The sequence below is a fragment of the Phaethon aethereus genome (genome assembly GCF_964289735.1).
Source record: "Phaethon aethereus genome assembly, chromosome: 11".
Classification (NCBI taxonomy): Eukaryota; Metazoa; Chordata; class Aves; order Phaethontiformes; family Phaethontidae; genus Phaethon; species Phaethon aethereus.
Window position 1 is genome coordinate 3,098,142 of NC_138587.1, and position 21,596 is coordinate 3,119,737.

At 45.6% G+C, this 21,596-nt stretch overlaps 1 protein-coding gene across 1 annotated transcript in view; it reads right to left on the bottom strand.

Annotated features, from left to right (window-relative positions):
• LOC309408786 (contactin-4) overlaps positions 1-21,596 on the bottom strand; it is a gene marked incomplete at its 5' end in the record, with an annotated part of 167,408 nt that overhangs the window by 119,693 nt on the left and 26,119 nt on the right. Inside the window, 2 exons of the mRNA XM_082004733.1 lie at positions 9,426-9,601; positions 10,668-10,794. Of these exons, the coding sequence (XP_081860859.1) occupies positions 9,426-9,601; positions 10,668-10,794 (303 nt within the window). The remainder of the gene's footprint in view (positions 1-9,425; positions 9,602-10,667; positions 10,795-21,596) is intronic.

Sequence of the window (21,596 nt, forward strand, 5' to 3'; positions counted from 1 at the left end):
TTTTGCAAGGAAAGCTTAACATCATTGGACCTTGTCACGCTGGGACCAAATCAGTACGTTTAAGGGTTCATTTTAAACAAACACCTGAATCTACATTTAGTTCTTAAAGATCCTGCCCCTCGATGTAAGAAAAATAATTCTGAAGATATGTTATTTTACACATTGAAGACGAAATTAATGAATATGGAGAGAGATGGGAAAAACCAGTCAAGCCTGTGCCTTGCTGTTCCCTAAATGTCTAAACCAGAAAATAAACGGTGGTGCTGCGACCGACCCGCGATCTTACGCTCACTCCGCTGCGATGCCCGGAGACGCTGCGGCAGCTCCCGGTCACAGCCCGCTGACACTGCCCCGTGCAACGCTCCCTGCTCTCAGCAGCACAATTTCTGCGTGGTATACACCGAAATACGCTTTCGAAACGACGCTGCAGGCTTACAAGCTTTGAGAGAAGGTGCGATGATCATTTACAAATGCCCTGCCACTGCTTTAGGTAATAATGTATTCATCTTATTTATAACCCTTGGGTGGAAACAAAGCAGGTATAAATCCTGTGTTTCTGTTCTAAGGGTCCTTCTATCACAGATGAAAGCAAAGTAGGTTATATATCCATCCTCTGTCAGATACTCCCTGTTGGTCCTAGTCATCCAAAAAAGAAAAACGAAGAGCTAGCGTGAGGCTTAGCCTAGTTTTCTGCCCATGGGAGACTGCGCGGCAAAGGTGCAGAGGTTGGGAGCCGGTTCCCTAACACCGACGACCGCACTTTGCACAACTGAGTTAAGATTTCAGCAAAAGAGAGAAACATTGGGAAACCTGCGCATGTAGGAAACGTCAAATAACTTCGCTTGTTCCCTTGTCAGGAGCACACCCGGCATCACACCAAACCCAGTTCTGGGGGCCCAAGCAGTAGGAGTGTCTGATTCTGGATAAGGCCATCAGGCATTTTATCGACACAAATGGTATTTTTCCTTTAAAGGACACTGGAGGAAGAATCAGGGACTCGACACGCGTACAGGAAATTACACTCTTGAGCCAAATTTGTCATAATTAGCCCCAAATCTTATCTGATGGCCTAGACAATTTTATCATTCTAACTTTGCAGAAATGGGGACACCACAAATAGCTTGTGCCCAACTCTTACAAGCTGTGACCTGACAGCTCCATGTCTATCACAGTGCGTGGAGGGAAGCAGGGATGGGTAGCACGTCCCAGCCACTTCGGTGGGACTGGGGAAACCTGGGAAGACTGGGTGTCCGGCAGTGGACAGAAGTGCACACGCAAGCTCCAAAATAATGCTTTACCTGCCAAGTTGCAAGAACTAAAAACCAACTGTTTCTTCAGGAAGAATGAAAAGTTTAGGAAGTCTCTCTTACCAGAGAATCTGTACCCAAACGGATTTATTTATTGGACCTAGAATTTAAAATGTGTCCTGTACATCTGGGAAGTGTAATTTTCAGTCTCCCTGGAAACCGAAATAGGAAGGTCAGCCAGACGAAGCAGAGCAGACCCTCTGCAGCACGGTGCCATTTGTTGCTGCCGCAGCGCTGCTCCTGGGCACCACAATGAAACCCGCTGTCTGGCCTGGACGTGCAGAGGCTCTGAAAGGCGTCAGAGGGAAAAAGTGAGACGGCAAAAGACATTTTTGAGGTGCGTACGGGAAAGTAGGCCATATTAAGAAACCCACTTCCCGAATATGTAAGAAAAATTAAGAAAATTAAACTATTTAAGGCAGATTCATGGTCCCTGGGTGTAAGCAAACTCCAGTTGCTGGCTGGGGGTGTTATCTCTGAACTGCGACCGTACACACGGGATGCAGCAGGCTGACGAAAATGCCAGGAAAAAGCGAATTAACCTATGGGGAGAGCTGCAGATTTGACGCCCAGGCTGTGAAAACGCAGAAGGGGTACCTGAGCAAGACATAGCCGAGCCTGGTATTTCAGTACCTGGGTGAAAGCCAACCCGCCCTGGAGCAGAGGCAGGCGTGTCCGGCGGCTGCAGGCAGGGCTGCTGGGTGCAGGCAGGCATGCTGGGCGCAGGCAGGCACGGGCGCAGGCATAGCTGCTGGGCGCAGGCAGGCACACTGGGTGCAGGCATAGCTGCTGGGTGCAGGCAGGCATGCTGGGTGCAGGCAGGCATGCTGGGCGCAGGCAGGCACGGGCGCAGGCATAGCTGCTGGGTGCAGGCAGGCACGCTGGGTGCAGGCAGGCACGGGCGCAGGCATAGCTGCTGGGCGCAGGCAGGCACACTGGGTGCAGGCATAGCTGCTGGGCGCAGGCAGGCACACTGGGTGCAGGCATAGCTGCTGGGTGCAGGCAGGCACGCTGGGTGCAGGCAGGCATGGGCGCAGGCAGGCACGCTGGGTGCGGGCAGGCACGCTGGGTGCAGGTATAGCTGCTGGGTGCAGGCAGGCACGGGCGCAGGCAGGCACGTTGGGCGCAGGCAGGCAGGCTGGGTGCAGGCAGGCACGCTGGGTGCAGGCAGGCACACTGGGCGCAGGCATAGTTGCTGGGCGCAGGCAGGCAGGCTGGGTGCAGGCAGGCACGCTGGGTGCAGGCAGGCACGCTGGGTGCAGGCATAGTTGCTGGGCGCAGGCATAGCTGCTGGGTGCAGGCAGGCACGCTGGGCGCAGGCAGGCAGGCTGGGTGCAGGCAGGCACGCTGGGTGCAGGCAGGCACGCTGGGTGCAGGCATAGTTGCTGGGCGCAGGCATAGCTGCTGGGTGCAGGCAGGCACGCTGGGCGCAGGCAGGCACGCTGGGTGCAGGCAGGCACGCTGGGCGCAGGCAGGCAGGCTGGGTGCAGGCATAGTTGCTGGGCGCAGGCAGGCACGCTGGGCGCAGGCAGGCAGGCTGGGTGCAGGCAGGCACGCTGGGCGCAGGCAGGCACGCTGGGTGCAGGCAGGCACGCTGGGTGCAGGCATAGTTGCTGGGCGCAGGCATAGCTGCTGGGTGCAGGCAGGCACGCTGGGCGCAGGCAGGCAGGCTGGGCGCAGGCAGGCAGGCTGGGTGCAGGCAGGCACGCTGGGCGCAGGCAGGCACGCTGGGTGCAGGCAGGCACGCTGGGCGCAGGCAGGCACGCTGGGTGCAGGCAGGCACGCTGGGCGCAGGCAGGCACGGGCGCTTCTCCCATCTTACTGCAGGGGGGCAGCTCCCGCGCAGGACGCTAAAGACTCCCATCCCGGCCGGGGCTTGTCACAAGTGGTCTCACAGAGAACCAGAAAAAGGACGGAACCAGGAAAATGTGCTGAACTGGGTTTCTGCCCTTCGCAAGCAGAAAAACCTTGCAAAAATAAACCTGACGCTGGGGACGAGCAGGGGTGACTGGCGGGCTGCCGAGGGACGAGCGGAGCCGCGCACACCCGCCGTCCCAGCTGCGGTCCGACCCCTGAAAACAACCAACCCAAACCCTCTGCCTCCTTGATTTCCAGGAGGTTTAAAACACATCATCTTTTCTCAACGCTCAGACGTTAGTAATCACTGCGGAAATGATTTAATTTGCGTGCCGAACGCCTCATTCAGCCACGCGGCAGCGCGTCGCTTCATTGATCAATCAATGCGATTGTTGTCGTGCGTGTTTGTTTAGGCAAAGCAAAGCAGATACTTTGGTGGTTTTCTGAAAATGTTTTCATTATTAATTGTTCTTGAAAGAATTACTTCATTGATCATTTAATCTCCAAAAAGAAAATGAATGCACTTCAGGGCAATAAGAGGGTGCAACAGTGAAGAATTTGAGCAGCAATTATAATTTGTTTCTTAGCAACTAATAGCAAAAATTATGGTATTTGCTCGGGTACAAGATATAACAGGAATCATTCCAGCAATGGGATTATTGAAGAAAAGTCCTTTTCAGTATAACGTTGGGAGTAATTTTTGTTTTCCACCATCACAGTGAAATTATTTTGGGATGGTAGGTCAAAGCTCCAAAGTATTCTCATTACAACCACATTATTACTGTATTTTCTGCTACCATTTGCACTGTACAGTGCTGAGTCCTAGCTGCTAATTCATGTGTAACACTTCTATAAAACAAATTCTTCTAATAAAGCGTGGGGGGAAACAGTTTCCAGAAACAATAGATTCCCTGCAGCTAGGAGCATGTTCATGGTAACGAAGAAGAAAGTTAGAGTTTCCATAAATGAATAATCCAATGGAAAAACCTCCGCAAGGTAAGTCTGAGGCTGCTGGCCCGGCTAGCGGCGGAGGGAAGCCCACCTGCAAACCCTGCCCTCCAGGCATGGTTTAATCTTCAAACACAGCAAAACAGCCCAGGCTAAATTCCACGCACAAACTCAGCCGTTTTGCTTGAGCGGGGCTGTCTGCAGGAGGAGGAGGAGACCCTTCCCCTTTCACGTCACCTCGTCTGCCCACAGCCCGGGGGTCCCCAGGGCAGCACAGCGATGTTTTGCTGCTGCTGCTGTTGCTCCAGCATCCCCTGAGGACACCTCCCTTCAGCCCCGTCATCCCCTCTCCCGGGGTCTCATTTCTGTCCTAAAAATTGGTGCCTCATCCCCCTGGACATCTCAGTATCATTTTTGCCAACTGCACGGACCTGTTAAATTACAGGTTTGAAGGAAACGCCTTCACAGAATATTGCTACAGGTTGGAAAGACCCATTTCAGAGAAGCATGCCTGTGCAGAGCAGGAAGGAGGACACCAACCGTCCTCCCAGCGTGGGGTGCGATAATGTGCAAAATGCTAAAAATCCCTGAAAAGTAGATCCCGTTTCTCTAACGGCTCGTGTTTCACAGACATCACTTTAAGGCAGTTTTTACAACAACGGGGGGCAAAACAATGGTATGACTGAAAAACTGCACTGATTTCAACTCGATTTTCCTCTTTGGATACTCATTTCACAATCAACAGCATGTGACAAACATTGGTACTGATGAGAAAGGCAACAGCTACTGCATGGCTACTCACCCGCTCTCCGGAGGGTTTGTTTTGCCCCCGGGGCAGGGGGCAAAGGGGTGCCCGGGCTGACCCTCCGCACTGCTCCTGGAGCTGTGCAAAAACGCCTGGCTCCAAAGCTTTGGTGGTAAAAAATAAACTGCGGCCTCAGCAAAGTTAAATAAATATCAAAGTTAATCTCTAATTAAAGATGTTATTCTATAGGTGCTCATAAACCAGGTGAAAGGTAAGATAATAATTGCCATTCTCTTGCTGGGGAGAGTCCCGTCTCGCTCATCCCACCACATCAATGTGATCATAAAGACAAGATCCGGACACCTCTTTGCACAGAATTGAAAACAGAAGGGAAAACCTCACATAGTCTTATTCCCTCTGAACCCACTTCCACCAGTGTTGCTCACTTTGAACAGCTTTGACAATCCGACCCTCTTCTTGCAAGAGCAAACCCAAAGACAGCAGACAAGAGTCACGAGTCACGTGCAAGCTGGCACTCTCCATGGTCACCCACACATGGCGACAGACCGGGGGCTGCGGCAAAGATATTTCTGGTGAAAAGGCGCCAGGCTCACCCTCCCAAAAGCACAATGCTCCCCCATCTACCACAGCCAGCGGCCAACGGAAGGGGGAAGAACAGGTTCAGTTGGGCCATTACCCGCACAGGGCATGGAGCACAAGCATACTCTGGATGATGAGTAGCAGCTGCTAGTAGGTAAGATTATCACTAGCAGGTAAGGTTAGGACTAGCAGATACAACCAAAATAAGGGAAATTAAATCTTACTATGCAGTCCTCCAAATACACATTCCCGAGAAGGGCCTGCAAATGGTGTGCAGAAGAGGCTGGCAAGCTTCTCCAGGGAAGGGCATCGATGCTGCCTCGTATCAGGGACAGACAAGCTCTTGACGCCTTTCCCAGGACTCAACTTTGTGATTTTATGCCTACAGACATACGGGTATAAATGCAACTTTCAGCACCCGTGTGCAGTAATGTTTCATTTTGTAAACTACTTCGCAGTCAGTAGAAATAACGTGGCAAGGATGCTCTTTAAAATCGCATCCCGCTCCCGGAGAACCGCCCTGCACCGAGCGGTACCACTCTCCTGCCCACAGCCACGAGCTGCTCAGCGCCTTCGAATCATGCCAAAGAGAACGGGAGCTGCGCACGCGGAACAGCTTGCAAATTCTGTGTCTTCTGAGTGGTACGGTCCAGCTCTGGTGCCACTAAAAATCAATACAAGTTTTATCTTTGACTGAAACGGAAGCAGGATTCGGGCCACAGTAAACAGCTTAAATCATATGTCTGAATAGGTGGGTACATCTCTAAACTGCAGCATCAGAGCTGCACCACTTTCCAGGCATAACTTCTTATTGATTACAGTGTTATTGCCAAACAGAAACTACAGTAGAGTGAATAAATTGTCAAGCTAAGCCCCATCCCCTAAAATAAAAAGCACATAATTTAATCTAGTTCAGCTGTGTTTTCATATATCATTTTGGAAAAGCCATTATTAGAATCCATGCTCAGAGTTTAAAGCTTTTTTTATTTTCTGAAAGCCTATATTGCCATAAGCACCGGGCTTAGGGTATCATTAATCCACATTCTGTTACTGTGGCACAGCAGATTCCTTACTTTCTGAAAATATGTTCCATTTCAGAGACAACTAGCATTGGAGGGGAAAAAAGAGAGAGAGAACAAATTTGAAATGTAAATGATATATCACAAAGCAAGTATTGGGGGAAAATATTAGCACTTTTATCGTAATGAGTTTGTAACCTGAATACATATTTCAAGAATTAAACTGCTGACCCTCTCTGACCTCCACGGGAGGTTGAATAGCTAGATCGCAGTTTAATCTTCAGTGAAAACGCGAGAGAAGAATAACACAGCCCTTGAAGAATGAATGAACATATATTAATGATGCCCCAGGATTCAGAATTTAACCCTTAAGCGGAAAAAATAAAAGCTCAAAACCTCAGATATTAGTCTCAAAAGACCCAGCAGTAACTTTCCTCAAGAGATTTCCTCAGAAATAAAAATGAGATAACATGAAAATCACACAACAAACCGATCAGGCCGGAAAATAAGGGGTTGCTCGGACGAGGGGAGAAGCTACGGACAGGTTAAGCAGTTCAGTCCCGAGTCTCTAACCAAATGGCTTTCCCCAGTTAAATCACCACAGGTAACACAGCGGGCGTCAGAGACCGAGCTGAAGTGCTGGAGCTGGGTCAGAGACTGCACGTGCTCTCTAGGGGCCAGACAAGGCTGTAAATTCAAGGAAAACTACTTGATAAAAGGGAAAAATCCTGAGAGCACAATCCTGAGGCTTAAGAGCTCTCCAGTGGCTAGAAAGGGTCCTCCCCATACAGTGTCTCCGGGTATTCCACACAGAACCTAGAGAAGGCCATTCAAAAATGATCCCGTTTGGAATAAAACCACATATAAGCAAGCACTTACATTAAGCGGGGCTACTGCAGCCGCACATGTTGCATGTCAAGGCTGAAAAACACACATTACTACTACAGGTAGCCACTTTTTATTGGTTCTTGGAGGCAGAGCTTTTGTAATGAACTTAAAACACTCTGCATTTCATAATTTATCCAATTCTGGTTGCAATCCCTTTGATTACATGAGACAAAATGACTTACTGTTTTGTGAAAGCACAGAGCCTACCTTGATAAATGCTAATTTTTATTTAATCCAAATGTTTCTAACCTAATTATGCTGGTTCAGCAATCTAAAACAAATTTTAGGAATAAAAAATAACACGTTTATTCAAGTTCCTCATCACTACTTTAACTGGAAAGGAACAAGCTTTGGTTTTGAATTCAATCTTCTTAACTAGAATCGGTCAAACCAAATTTGTATTTGGTAAACTATAACACTTGAAGATTTTTCCAGATGTATCATTCAACAAGATAGATAAATTAATCAGAATTTAATAAACACTCTGTATCTGAAGCAAAGATAAAATGCAAAAGGTTGACAGTTTCTTAGTTTTCCCGCAGAATTCTCCGCGTTTGCAAGCTCCTGGTTATTTAGTGCATAAGAATATAAACTAGCAAGGAAGACGATGCATTTCCACTCAAGTGGTGAGTGGCAACTGCACTTGCCAGCAGCAGCATCCTCCCTCCTAGTCCCTTTGAAGCCTGGGAGCAGCATCTGAGGAGCTGCAACCCGGCACCCAGCTCGCCTGGGCTGACTTCAGCAAACGGCACGAGCCCAGCCAAGGGGTGCTCTGAACAACGCTCCCCAGGCTCACCCTGAGAGCTAGCAGAAGGCCACAACCTGTAAGATGGAGCTTGCTGTGAAACGTGGTCTCCGGAGAGCAGACCAACGCAGTATTTATGAAGCAATCACCTTGACATACTGAAACCTGGAGTGATGAGATTGGTCTTCAGGAAGCTGTTCATTACCCACCCAGCGTGAAAACTCACCTTCAGTCATGGAAAAACACAAGCAGGTCATAAGCAGATGGATAATATATTGTAATCTATGTGGGGAGACAGAGGACTTGACTTTGCTCAGAGTAATATTTCCCATTACAAATCGCCTCTCTATATTGTGTGAACCCGGTGTTTATTGGCATTTTTACCTTTTTTATTTTTGTACCTGGAGCACATCAACTTCTCTTACCAGTCGGTGAAAAGCATCTTTCATTAAGCTCTACCGAAAGCCCAGCTCACTGTTACTGATGGCTTCATGTCTGGGAACAGACTGCCTTGAGCTCCTGCAGGCGCACGCAAGGATATTTCATAGTAGGTCCTGCTGTAATTACTAAGCTGCTTTGTACACACCTCCCAGGACAACGGCACAGAGAAATCACAGAGATGACGGATGAATAAGCCCACATATCTATGCCCTAACTATCTTTCCTACTTTTGCAACTACATGAGAAAAAAGATGACTCGTGGTCCTGCATTATCATTTCCCTGCTCTTACAGACTTTATTCTGTACCTCAAAATGGCTTTTCATAGTTTCATGTAATGCTAATTCACATCAAGACCTGTGTCTTTTGTTATCTTTATGTTTTGACAAGAAGCTGCAACTCGGAATTTAACCCAAAATAAATAAGAAGCAGCCTGTTTTCCCATGTACGCAGAGTTACAAAATATCACCCATACCTGAAAGTACTTGTACCTAAGTACTGAAATGCAGGACTTGTGAAAACTGTCATTGTGAATTTATTCCTTACAAAGAGTATGCTCTTTCAAATATTTTGAAGCTTTAATTCTCCAAGGAAATGAAAAATCAGTGGCGAGAACCTGTTTGCCAGACACTTTCCTAGGTGGCCTCTTTCTCAAGAAATGAGACATTTTACCCTGCATACTACATATAATTTTAGCTAAAAAATAATAAACCAAGGCATCCATTCCTTATTCACATTTCCCCTCTAAATCCAGGTGTTTTCTCTACTCCACAGTAGAGAAAGAGTACGTAACGCGTTAGAAAAGGTTAGGAAAGCAGGCGTTGCTCTCACAGTTTTTCTGGCGTGCTGCAGGAACGGAGGCTGCCTTGTTACTTACAAGCAAACTGAAGCTTTGCTTCTCTGCTGACAATCGTTCCAAACGGGTTTGTTGCTACACACTGGTATGTTCCAGTATCTTGGGTTTTATTGGGATTATTGATCAACAGGTTGCCTTCCACCACGCTGTAGCGGTAATCCATACCGATGTCAATACTGGTTCCATTTAACTTCCACCTATAGCACAAAATGCCAAAATTAAGTTCTGCTAATATTAATGGATACACTTGGGTGCTTGAAAATACAACATGAAGTAAATAAAGAAAGATTTAAAGCATCTTTGACTACCTACAAAAAAAAAAAAAGCATGAAAATGCAAATTTCCTGCACAGTATTGAAATATTCCAGTATTTAACTGAAAGAGCAATATCCTTGACATATATTTCAGTCTCTGATATGATTAATGCTTCTGTAGTTACTACTGCTGCTGCTCTTTGGAATTAATCATTTTGCAAGGGGAAGTCCCAGAAACAGGATTTTTAAACCATTCAAGTCCACTGAGATTTCTTTTCCTCTCTTGAATTGCTGGCTGTTGGTTTTTAAATTTAAGACAATTCACTCACAGCAAATGTTGTCACAAACCGGGGCACTGAGAAATCCCAACACCAGGTTGCCCCAGTTAGAGCAACCCTCATCCCCACCAGCCCTCGATGGAGCATGAGAGGGAGCCGCAGCTGCACAGCAGCTCCCTTTGCCAGACCGTACAGAGAAACAATTGGAATATGTTTGCACCAGTGAATCAGCAGAGTCTATTGCATTAAATAGTCAGTTGTGTCAGAAGACAGCACGGTGGCTGAGGTCTGATGACTCTAATCGGTTTCAGAGTGGCATTTACTTCGGTGAACAAAATGAGAAAGGCACTAAAGGAAAAAAACCTGCAGCCTAAATGATTTACAGCAGCATCACCATGGCAGTACGACATCTTTTTTCAAAGCGTCCCAAAGCAGTTACTAAAGTTGAAAACAATTAAGAGCTTTTTCCACATTTATGGAAAAGCATGGTTAATCGGGGAGCCAAGAATATTTATAATCCCTTTGTAAGCTTTTTGAACTCTTGTCCAACTTTTGCATTGCGTTGCAATACGTGGCGATTTCCTGATGCCTGGTTTTTTGTCATCAGCACTGTCGTAGACTTCAGGGGCATCACCGAGTTACACCGCACGCTGCACGCAGGAGAGAGGCTCGTGGGGGATGCTGCTGTAGCGCGGAGAGTGTGCTAAAGAGTAGTTAAAGATTCAACAAACCCAACGGTTGGTCTGGGGTTTCCTTTTACTTCACAGCTCAGCTTCACTTTCTTTTCCTCTGAATCCAAGGGGAAGATCACGCTGTTGGGCTCCTGAAGGAAAACTGGCCCGTGCAGTGTGTTGTCGGCTGCATTAAACAGAGGAAAAATGTGACAGATACTTGATGGAATCTCCAGGTACCCAGTATTAAAATATAAAATAGTATCATAGCAGCAAGAGGTCGTGCACCACTTACCCTAGAAAAGATGTGATAATGACACTTTTTTTTTAGAACAGTCAGATTTTTTTCCAAAAGCCATTGAACCTCATGTTGAATCAACATTCAAGAAATCATTTGTGCGCTAAGTAGAGCACAGATTGAAACTTTACCCAAAGTTCAAACAAAAGGGAACAGCCATGATCCTACTGTGATAGCACAGGTCAGAATGCTTAGCTTCACTTTTAAACACTGAAATATTTTAAATTTAAAAACCTCATTATTAAATACAGCTACAGAAAGTAAAGACTTTCTGTCTTTTAGCTGAACGGAAGGAGCCTTGCTTGAACATTTTCTGACTGCTCCATCATCTTTATGGCAGACTTCTGTCCCTGCAGAGCACCGGCGGGGCAAGGGGCAACTGCACGGGCCATCGGGTGCTTGAAAATACAACATGAAGTAAATAAAGAAAGATTTAAAGCATCTTTGACTACCTACAAAAAAGAAAAAAAAAGCATGAAAATGCAAATTTCCTGCACAGTATTGAAATATTCCAGTATTTAACTGAATACTGGAAGGGGCAAGGGGCAACTGCACGGGCCATCGGGTGCTGCTGCCGGTACCCGCGGCTCCCCTGCTGCCGAGGGCAGGGACTTGCAGGGATGTGAGCACGGGCATCACTTTGGCCAGGAAGCCACGCTGCCGTCAACTCTACTGCCAGAAGTCCATCTTGATGGACATGCAGGAATTTTGTGGGTATGGGTCAGGGGAGACTGAATAAATAAAATATGAAGATGACGAGAGGTACAAAAAATAAGGAAAAAAGGAACAAACAGAAGACAATGCATCTTCCCAATAAGAGGAGAGTGAGAATGGATGTGAAGAGCCCTCATATCCCCCAGCACTGGGAAATCAGCTGGATTTATTAGGGACAGAACAATAGCTCTTTACTCTGGGGAGAAAACTTTTCAGAGAGACTTTGCCAGTAAGACTATAATGGAGCAACCTCTCCCCTGTGTCTCCTCCCTCAGGCACCGCCACAAAAGAGAATGCACTAAGCATACAGTCATATCGGTTGTATTTATCTTTATTTCTAATTATATGTTAACGATATCTGACTGAGACTCATCTACTATTCAAAACACATTTCACATAATCTTTAGCTTTAAATTATACCTGTATGCAACTTACAGCTGCCGGCAGAAAAAGAGGATAATAACCATAAAGCGTACAGGGCTAGATTATGATATCCTGACTTGTTTCTGAGACCAAGGGCTGCTTCACTCCTCAAACGGTCTCATTCATTGTAAGAAAAAATATTACAATCTGGCCCATAAAGATTATAGCTCCGAGTACTACATTCTTGTTTGAAAACAAGAGAATTAAAATACATTTTAATTTATCCATTTTCCAATGGTAAAATAGAGAAGCTGGCCTGGTGCTCAGGTCATGTGTGAGAGTTGCTTCAACTCCCATAGGCAAGGAGCTTGATCGCGCCGGGACAGGCACAAGCCGGGCCACCGCAGGTAATCCAGCTAGCGAACCGTGCCGACTCCGGTATGTGTTGCATCGTCTGCCTCATCTGCCTTGCACCCCGTTAAAGGCTCAAGTCATCGAGTCCCTGTCACAGCTACAGCTACACTCTCATTTGCTGTTATTTCAATTACGGTGTGTCAATCGTATCGCATCACGCTAAAGGTTAGATTCTTGGTCCTCCTGCCATCACCAGAAAATACACCTTGCATTAAAAAGCAGACAGCTCACCTACTCGAGTTGGGCAACAGACACCCAAACAAATCTAAGGGTCCAAACGTGTCCCCATACGTCCGGGACATGACGTGGCTGCAGGATCAGGGCCCAGACCATTATGGAGCGTCCCGCGGTGAGACACTGGTCTTTACGGTATAATGAAACTGGTCCACAAGATGCAATGGGGTGTTTGGTAGGGAGTTACATTTGTAAGAAACATTACAATCTGCCCACATAATTAGTAAGCGAAATATAATTTAGAAAACAAAGGTAGAGAACTACGAAGGTAGAAACAGTCACAAATAGGTGAAAAGACTATAGAACTTCATTCGCCTAAGCTAAAAGAGCAGCTCATGAAAGATCAGACGAAACCGCCGTCCCAATAGTACAACACCTGCTGCTGACACTGTTTAACATTCAGCTTTTATAGGGCAAAAAGCCACTTGCCCTTCCTGTTAGCCAGCAAGAAGAAAAGCCCTGGTGCGACTACTACTTGCTTCCAAGAGAAGAGCGTTGGGTAAGGCAGGGAGAGCTCTGAAAGCAGCTGCCAGCATATGAGAGAAACAGAAGAGAGGAAAAACCTTGCAATGCTGGGTAGATAAAATTCTTCTGAGTGCCTTTTTTCTTTCTCTTACTGGTGCCTGTGTATAACCAAGATAAGCAAGTCCAAACTAGTTAATCTTCAGCCTGTAGAGTCCTTTCGCTACAGGCTAATGCGTGATTGAAATCACCGCAGCCCAGACCCTAACATAGTGTGTGACAAGGCTTGAGCCGCAGGACCTTCCAGAAAAGGAGGATGTGGTTCAAAAAATGCTAAATAGTCACTAATAAATAAAACAAACCGCTGTCTAGATTCTCACAGGCAGAAAACCAACAGCACCTGTGTCATATACAGTCCACTTTTGACTAACTTACAATGTTACTGGTGGAAACAGGTCTCAGGTGTTTAGTGTCAGAACAGGCAAATACATTTGCTCTATTACAGTGTCTGGTTTTGTGGAGGCAAAGAAAACTTCAAAATGTGAATTTGACACTTTTTTTTTTTTTTTAATAAAAGCAGAAACTCCATTTCTATTGCAGTAATGTTCAGGGACTTGCAATCACGAAGCAACAATAACACATTTTCTGTTTATCACTGATGGATACTACCAGGAGGTTGATCCACAGAAGCCCACCAATGCCAAAAGGAGGCTCCTGAGCTTAGCAGGCTTTTCCCTTGCTTTTCTTATCAAGACTGCATTTATTAGGCTCTCTTTTGGTCATTTAACCAAACAGAACAACGAAGCAGTGCATCTACGTATATATACACACATGAAAGCTGCTCGGTTATTTTAGCTCACGCTGTTCTTTATGATTTTCAGCAGCTATCGTGTAGCCTGTGCTACTCCTTACACGTTTCTTACTATCCTGGGAAAATACAATAAGTAACCTTTCTGGACAAGCTAACTGTTGCGACACTCTCCCAGTGACAGATTTTATTTTTCTGAGTTACGTTTCTTTTGCTCGAGCCTGAAATGAGTTAACCCAGAATGAACACTGAGCTGCCCTCAGCTTAAGACAAGTTGCAAACAAGATTGGTTACCAAAAAGCATTTTTCCGCCCTCCTCCATCAGATGAAACCAATGTACTTCTGCTCTGGGTCTGTCTCCTTTGAGAGAAATGTGTTTCTTTCAGTAAGATGCAGGATATAGGGAATTTCAGTAGATTTCATGATAAAAGAAACATTTTTAAACACAGTACGAAGTGTATGCCCATATGCTGTTGGACAGAATGTGGTAGATAATTTAGCAGAACATTCTGCTATCCCAGCTTCTGGTGAGAGCGATATATATTCTTTTTCCTAGTGAATCACAAAATCCATTAAAAAAAAGACAGATTAATTTAAATACATTCCAACCGAAGAGTATATTTTTTGTGTCCCTCCCGTATGCCAAACCTGAGAGCCAGCACATCCAGTAGGATGCTACACGCTTATTGTCTTTCTGTGCTTTTCAGGAATTGAAACATGAAGAATGTCAGCTGAGGTTAATTCACATGAACAGGTGAAACCGTTCCTATTCTCTCTGAACATTAAGCCCGATGACAGATACCATTACCTAAACAGAACTGCTTTAATTTTCATCGAAAGTTATGGCCAATTTGAGAGAAGGTTTAATTGAATATTCCACACTGTGGGGAAAGATAATAAACTAAACTGAAGAGCGAATTCTTGGAGTATATCCAGTATAAACGATAAAAATCCTTTCCTTGTTTGCTGCCGAGGGAATTGGTTTCTGCTATGTATGCTGGTGTGTTTTCATACAGCGCTACAAGTCGGTATTTCTTCAAGACAAAACTGCACCTTGGGAAGAGCAACTCTTCAGGAAACTGGAAACTGAAATGGTTAGGACAGCTCAAGGGCATCACTGATTAACACAACAGCCTGCTCTTCAAGGTTAGTCAGCTGCATTACGGCCTCCCGAGCAGGAAAAGGCTAAATTAGACGGCTCGCTCTTTATTTTTTGCCTATCGCTTCTATTAACATCAACTGCACACACAAATGGTGCTAATGGCCTCGAAATTACAGTAAGTTTTTACACCAGATAGTCCTACTACAAATAATTCTGTAGGCTTCTCAAGCAGCAAGACCTGCAAGACCTGCTAAAGGTGCTTCCCATTCAAAAGAACCAAAAAAATTATTTAGAAAAAGGAGATCTAAAAAGTCCTGTATGAAGTGTCATTTTTAAGGGAAGAGCCCTGTAGTGCTGCATCGTTGGAGACAAGTCCCCAGCCCACCCCCACTGTCGGGCTGCTAATCGCTCCTGCCTACCACTGCACCACGGCTGACCCCCATGGTCAAGAAAGAAAAGCATTCAAGATTAATAAAAAGAACAAAACAACAACAATCAGATACTTTCATGGGGAGCAAAACTAAAACATATGATGAGGTTCTTTCCCTCCTCCTCCTCATCACCCCACCGCTGCGTAAGACGCTCTTTCTGCAGTTGCCACTGCAACACTCTGAGCCGTGGGAGAAAACACCCTCCCGGAGACCTCGTCCGAGCCACCCCCCGCAGGCTTGCTTCTGGGGTGAGAAGCTGGATGAGCAAGAGCCACCACCTCTCTCCCAGCCCCTTGCAGCACCAGGCTGCAAGATGGGGCTTGTTTTGCAGCACCCTGCAGGTCTCCAACAGGAGCCGCGAGCCAGACGGCTCCTCGCGCCATGACCTCTCTTTTCTGACGTGCTTCTATTTCCCAGATAGCTGCTGTACCAAGTGCAGGCGCAGTTAAAGTGGAAAGCCATGCTTGACAGGTGACATCTGATAGGCAAGCATCTGATACCCGAGTTCAAAAGCAGTGTCAGATATTCCTCAGAGACAGTAATGCAGCCGTAAAACTCCAGAGGCTCAGAAGACAGGAAGAAATAAACCTTCACTCTCATAAATGCAGGCATGGAAGAGCTCCAGAATTTGGAACGGAGACAGTAATGGTCTGGCGACTCTATTTACGGTGACCCAAGTAACTGGAGCAGTTTGAATTAAAGGCAGGGTCAAACACGTCCACCCCGCCGCGAGCGTGCTCTGACCTCTGAGGGAAGCCCGGGGTCCACCAGTTCGGGGAGGTCAGGAGCCAGCCCGCCAGCTGCCTCTGCCCGGGCCCCGCGCCGCCGGAGCGAACGCGCAAATGCCAGCCGCGGGTCAGGCTCCAGCTCGGGGAGTTCGTCTGTGAAGCCTCTCATTCAGTCTGACTGTCTACGCCACAGTGGTATCTAATTTCACTTGTTTAAATGCCACATGATTAATTATAGCAAATGTCATCAAGTTAGCATTTTTCAAATAAAATCTTGCTACCTGATCCGTACATGCAAGAGCAAGCCAGTTTTCCCTGTGCCTCGTCTACTGGGTCTAGACAGCTGGGAGGAGGCAATTCCCGATGCAGCGTAATGAGTGACTTGTCCTACAACAAAAACCTTATTTAATAGAATGTAGTCTGTGTTCTCTTAGCAAGTCAACAGCGTGATTATCATCACAGATGTTCTCTTCAGCATATGATAAAGGCACAGTTCTCCATTACTGCAGAAAATCACAAGCTTCTTCCCCAAGCAGCCTTCTCCCTGAGTCATCACAGCTAACATCAGGAAAACAAAGAGATAAACTCGCACTGCTCCATTAAGGATGAAGTCATCTCATGCCAGAGCTATGCAAAAGCCAACAACAGTAAGAATAGTAGTAGCACGGCAGAAGAGCACTGGGGCATCTGGAGGTCCTCTGCGAAAGATCAGTTAAAAAGACAGCGCAGAACCGGCCATCTGTCCATTAACGATCAGGTTTTCTGCTGATCACCAGTGCTGAAATAGTAGAAACAACCACAGGGATGTTTTTGAAAGATACTTTTAAATATGTAAATAATAATCAGGCTTGTTCTGATATCTTATAAGTTAAGCTTTAGGCCTGAGGAAATCACCCAGCAGAGTTATATATCCATCACTAGAAACACAGCATTATGACAGGAAATTAAAATACTGTCCTTACCTAGCACAATACATCTATGGTTACCACTGGGCAGTAATAAAAAAAAATGAAAAAAAAGCACATTTTTCTTCTTGAAGTAAGAGAGACATACATTCTGGTTTTGAGATGAATAATATCACCGTTTCACCAGGGTTCTCAAAAGCTGCTGCGTAACACATCTATTCTGAATGTGTTCAAACATATTCTGTCACTAGGAATAACAACGCTAAACCCGCATTATCTAAAAACCTACGGTAAACCGTTTGTTCCTCTAGACTTAACTATGGGATGCAGACAGCTTAAATTATCTTCGTTGTTGTTGTTGTTGTGCACATGCAGCTCTCACAGATTTCAGCTGTGACCAGAAATCCACCCACCAGGATTCCACCAGCATGTTGCTGAACCGAGCCCAGGTCAAAATCCACGATTTGGCTTTTCAGTTGCTTCCTCAGTTATTTTCTTCATTCTCCCCTAATAACTCACGGTATTGTGTCATTACTTAACTGGTCAAATCTGCTGGTTACAAGATAAAAAAATAGTCACTCTCTCATATTAGCTTACATTCCTTTTGTTTCACCAGCGTATATGGAGACAAAACGAACACGCTCATAGCGACCAAACTCTGGGGCTATTACAACTCCTCTGTGAATGGAAGTGAAATGACAGGTATGTCGGACATCACCCGCAAGGGCTGTGCTCATTCACATGCAACTCCTGGCTACACACTCCACCAACCGCAGCTGAACATCCTGAAAATGACGCTTACTTCCCAATGCAAACGTCATTTTGCCACTCTGCTTTTGAATACTGTGTATTTAAGAATTGAGTTCAGAGCATCTCCATTGACTGGATTATATAGATTCTTAGATGAAATACTGGTGTTTAATCTGCTTCATGGTTCATGTATTTTTTAATTCTTTCGACTCAGGACATGATATACTTTCAACCGAGGAGGTCAGCCAATGACAGAGAAATTGGTCCTTAAGGGAGACACGATTGCAGCTCATGGTCTGCTCCATCCACGGCACTAATTTTAACCACAGAACAGCAGCTCTGAGACATCTTGCCTCAATCCATTATCCTCATCCATCAGCAGGCATGCAGGTGGCCCGTCACAGCCGCAGCAGGGGTAGCAGCCACATCCCACGCCTGATGAATTGTGGCCTCAGGTTCTCATAGTCCTGTGCCATTGGCCATGGTGGCTTCTAGAGTGGTTTGCAACCTCCCAGGAAAGCACAGGCGAAGTCCAGCCAGGAGGACTATTCCCAGGGTCTATGAATCCTGACTGCACCTGGATCTCCTAGATAGAAATTGCTACCGGGATGATTTTTTTTCCATCCCTGTTGAAAAAAAAGTCCTGGATGTAACGGGCAAAGATGGGCAAAGACTATGGTTCAGGCTGAAAATGGCTAAGAAGAGACTTCAATCTGTGGAATTCTTTCAGTAAGCTGTTGCCAGCATCCCAGATGGTTAGAAACCCTTAACATTTATGCCTGGTCGGTTTGACATTACCTTCACCTCTGACCAAGCCCCAGTACAGAACGTCACTGTGCGCACAAAGTTGCCTTCAGCTATTCTTCAACCTCCTCCCAAAGTGTGCAGGTCCCTCGAGTGCTGGGTGTCCTCGTATAGAGCTATTTATGGATAAGGTATTATAAATGTCTCAAAGGTCTGTACTAATTACCTATCAATTTATTAGGAAAATTGAAGGTGTTGATATAACTGCTGTCTTCCAAGAACACATATCATAGTAAGATTTTCAGTTGTCTTGAGTATGACAGAGACTATAAAGTGGATATAAAAAAAAAGCAGAAGTAGTAGGTCTGTGTGCATATGTTAAAGCCACATATTTCCTTTCTGCAATACCTCCCTGAACTTCAATGGATTTTAATCTTTCCTGTAATAAGGAAGGTGTGTCAAAGCCAGGGTAACAAATGCTATCCTCCCCACCCTGCCAGCAGACAGTAAAAAGTTACAAAATACTCATACTGAAAAAGCCTCTTTCCTTTAAAATCCTGGAGCCTTAGAAAAGAGAAGTCCCTGGGGCAATAACCTATAATATCTGTACCATCTATTGCTTGAAAAACAAAGACAACTCTGGCAATGTGTACAGGCTCTCAATTGATTGAGGAGCCCAACTCCACAGAAATCTTCAAGGTGAAAGGAACGCTCTCTGGTGCATCACTTCAAGGTGAAGCCCATTTTTTGTTTTTGGGTTTAAGTACATTAGCCACTGTCTGAAGTAAAGCTGATTCCTGCCAACTTTTTATCCAGCTATTTACAGAGAGGTTTAGGCAATGGATTCCCTTCTCAAATATTTGTGAATAAGCAGATCGAATCACCAGCGCCTCGCGAGCTATGCGGTACTGCTCCCGCGTAGCAGCGAGCAAGGGATAATCAGTCTGGCACACTTTGAGCGAAAGACTGGGAACCTAATTTGCACTATGTCACTGGTCAGAAAATGCACATACGGTGGTTCAGTTTGCCAACGGGGCACTGTAAATCTGCTTGTTCTGGGTCATGGGCACACATTTTGCAATTATGGCAAGAAAACACAATGCTGTACACAAGAGAACACATCAGGGATGACTTTGACATTCAGTTGCACAGTATTAAGAGAAGCAGTGCTGAGAGCTGTCGTAACAAGCCTCTGCTTATGCCCAGAGCAGGCAGTGCTGCTGAGTAATTACAGGGATATCAGGAATGCTTTCCCAGGAAGAGAGCAGCATTCAGCTAGCATGCATAACTTGCTGCCAACAGACAGGCACAAAACTTTTGAAACGTGAACAAAGCAGGGGGTAAAGCAGCTATTTGTTACCTCAATACACAGTATGCACTTTGCTCCTTATCTGTTTGGTTTTGGCAATATTTGAACATTTCCATATCTCTGGGACAACATCCTAACAGGACATTGGTGACGAAGTTTCATCACCTCCACCTGTTGGGAGTTGCGTCTTCTACCAGTGTTAGCCACCCAAAGGTGCTAGTGGGATGCAGACGAGGGTGCAGCTTTTATTTACTTGATGACTGTTTAACAGAGATGAGTGTATGAAAGCAGAGACTGTGCTAACACAGCCATAGGTCTGCCCAAGGGTCTACCCATCACTGAACGTTTGGAAGAACAAGATCCCTGCCCCTTGGATGACTTCAAAAATCTCTCCCGTGGCTTCTCTCTGCCTCTGGTTCCTCTATATTTGCCTGTGATTCTGCAAAAGCCTTTTTTATTTTCATCAAGAATAGTCTAGATTGTGTTAGAAATATGCAGTTTAAAAACCTTTAAAAAATAATTCTGACCTAGCAAGCCTGTTTTTGAAAAAACATGGAGATGAAAGGTAGTGTCCATTTAAATCAAGGCAGCCGAGTTGTTTATTCCATTCCTTTCTATCTTTTAAAAGCATACAAACTTCAGAAAAAAGCAGCTGCTTTTCAGAAAGATTTTTTTTTTAATACATGAGGGCTATTTTTGGGGGAAAACAAGAAAGCAGTATTAAACTGCAAACACATTCCTGAAAAAAAAAAAAAAGCTTGTGACTTGCAATTTTTCTAACTACATTTCAATATAAAAAAAAGAATAAAAAAGAATAAGAAAAGAGCACATGGGAGATGAGTACAGTTTCTCCCAAGATGCACACACATCCACGCCTACGAAGGACAATATTTGCTCCTTTCCAAGCCCTGGGAAGGCTGCAGGGACCACCGCACCTATACTTTGGTGGTGGAGCCTTTCACGACTCTGTCCAAACTCTTCCACCTGGGATACGTGTAGCTCCCTACAGCACGTACATCTTACAAATTCAGCATGATGTTTCACACACGGCCCCATGAGCAAATACTTCATGTTCAGTAACGCGGGAATAAGGTGAGCACAGGTTTTGTGTCTTTTCTATCATAGACTACTGGCAGAGGCACCTTTTAGCATCTGCCTCATTACAAGTACACACTGCATTTTTGTCACTATTTCTAGCAAGTTCAGCACTTGCCTTTAAGAAAAACAGACAATATTTCAATGTAACTACAGCATAACTGAAAGAATGGTGAGAGGGGGAAACCTCAAATTTATAGTGTTACATATTTATATTTTTGGTGCAAAATTGTCAGCATCAGCTTGTAAAATGCTCTCTGCCTGCGCTGAATGCAAGCCTGATGGCATCCTGGGTATCTGGGGCTTGAACAGAACCAACTTATTTAGGAAAAGAGAATAACATCTCTTTCGAAGTTACACAAAGAGGCAAATCAAAGCCATTCTTGCAGCCGTCGCTGTGCTGCATGCCCTCCCGAGATGTGCCAGGCCCCACACGGCACAGCATCGTGACGCTGAGCAGGCTCCTGGCCACGGAGGGGAAAACCGCACCAGCGCTTCCCACTGCTACTATTTAATCCTTTAAACAGGATCCCATGCTATCATCTCCAGCTGGTTCCGTTATATAAATGGATTTAAGGTATCTGAAGCCGGCTGTTGGGACACAGGGCTGGAACCTCAGCTGGTGCAAATCT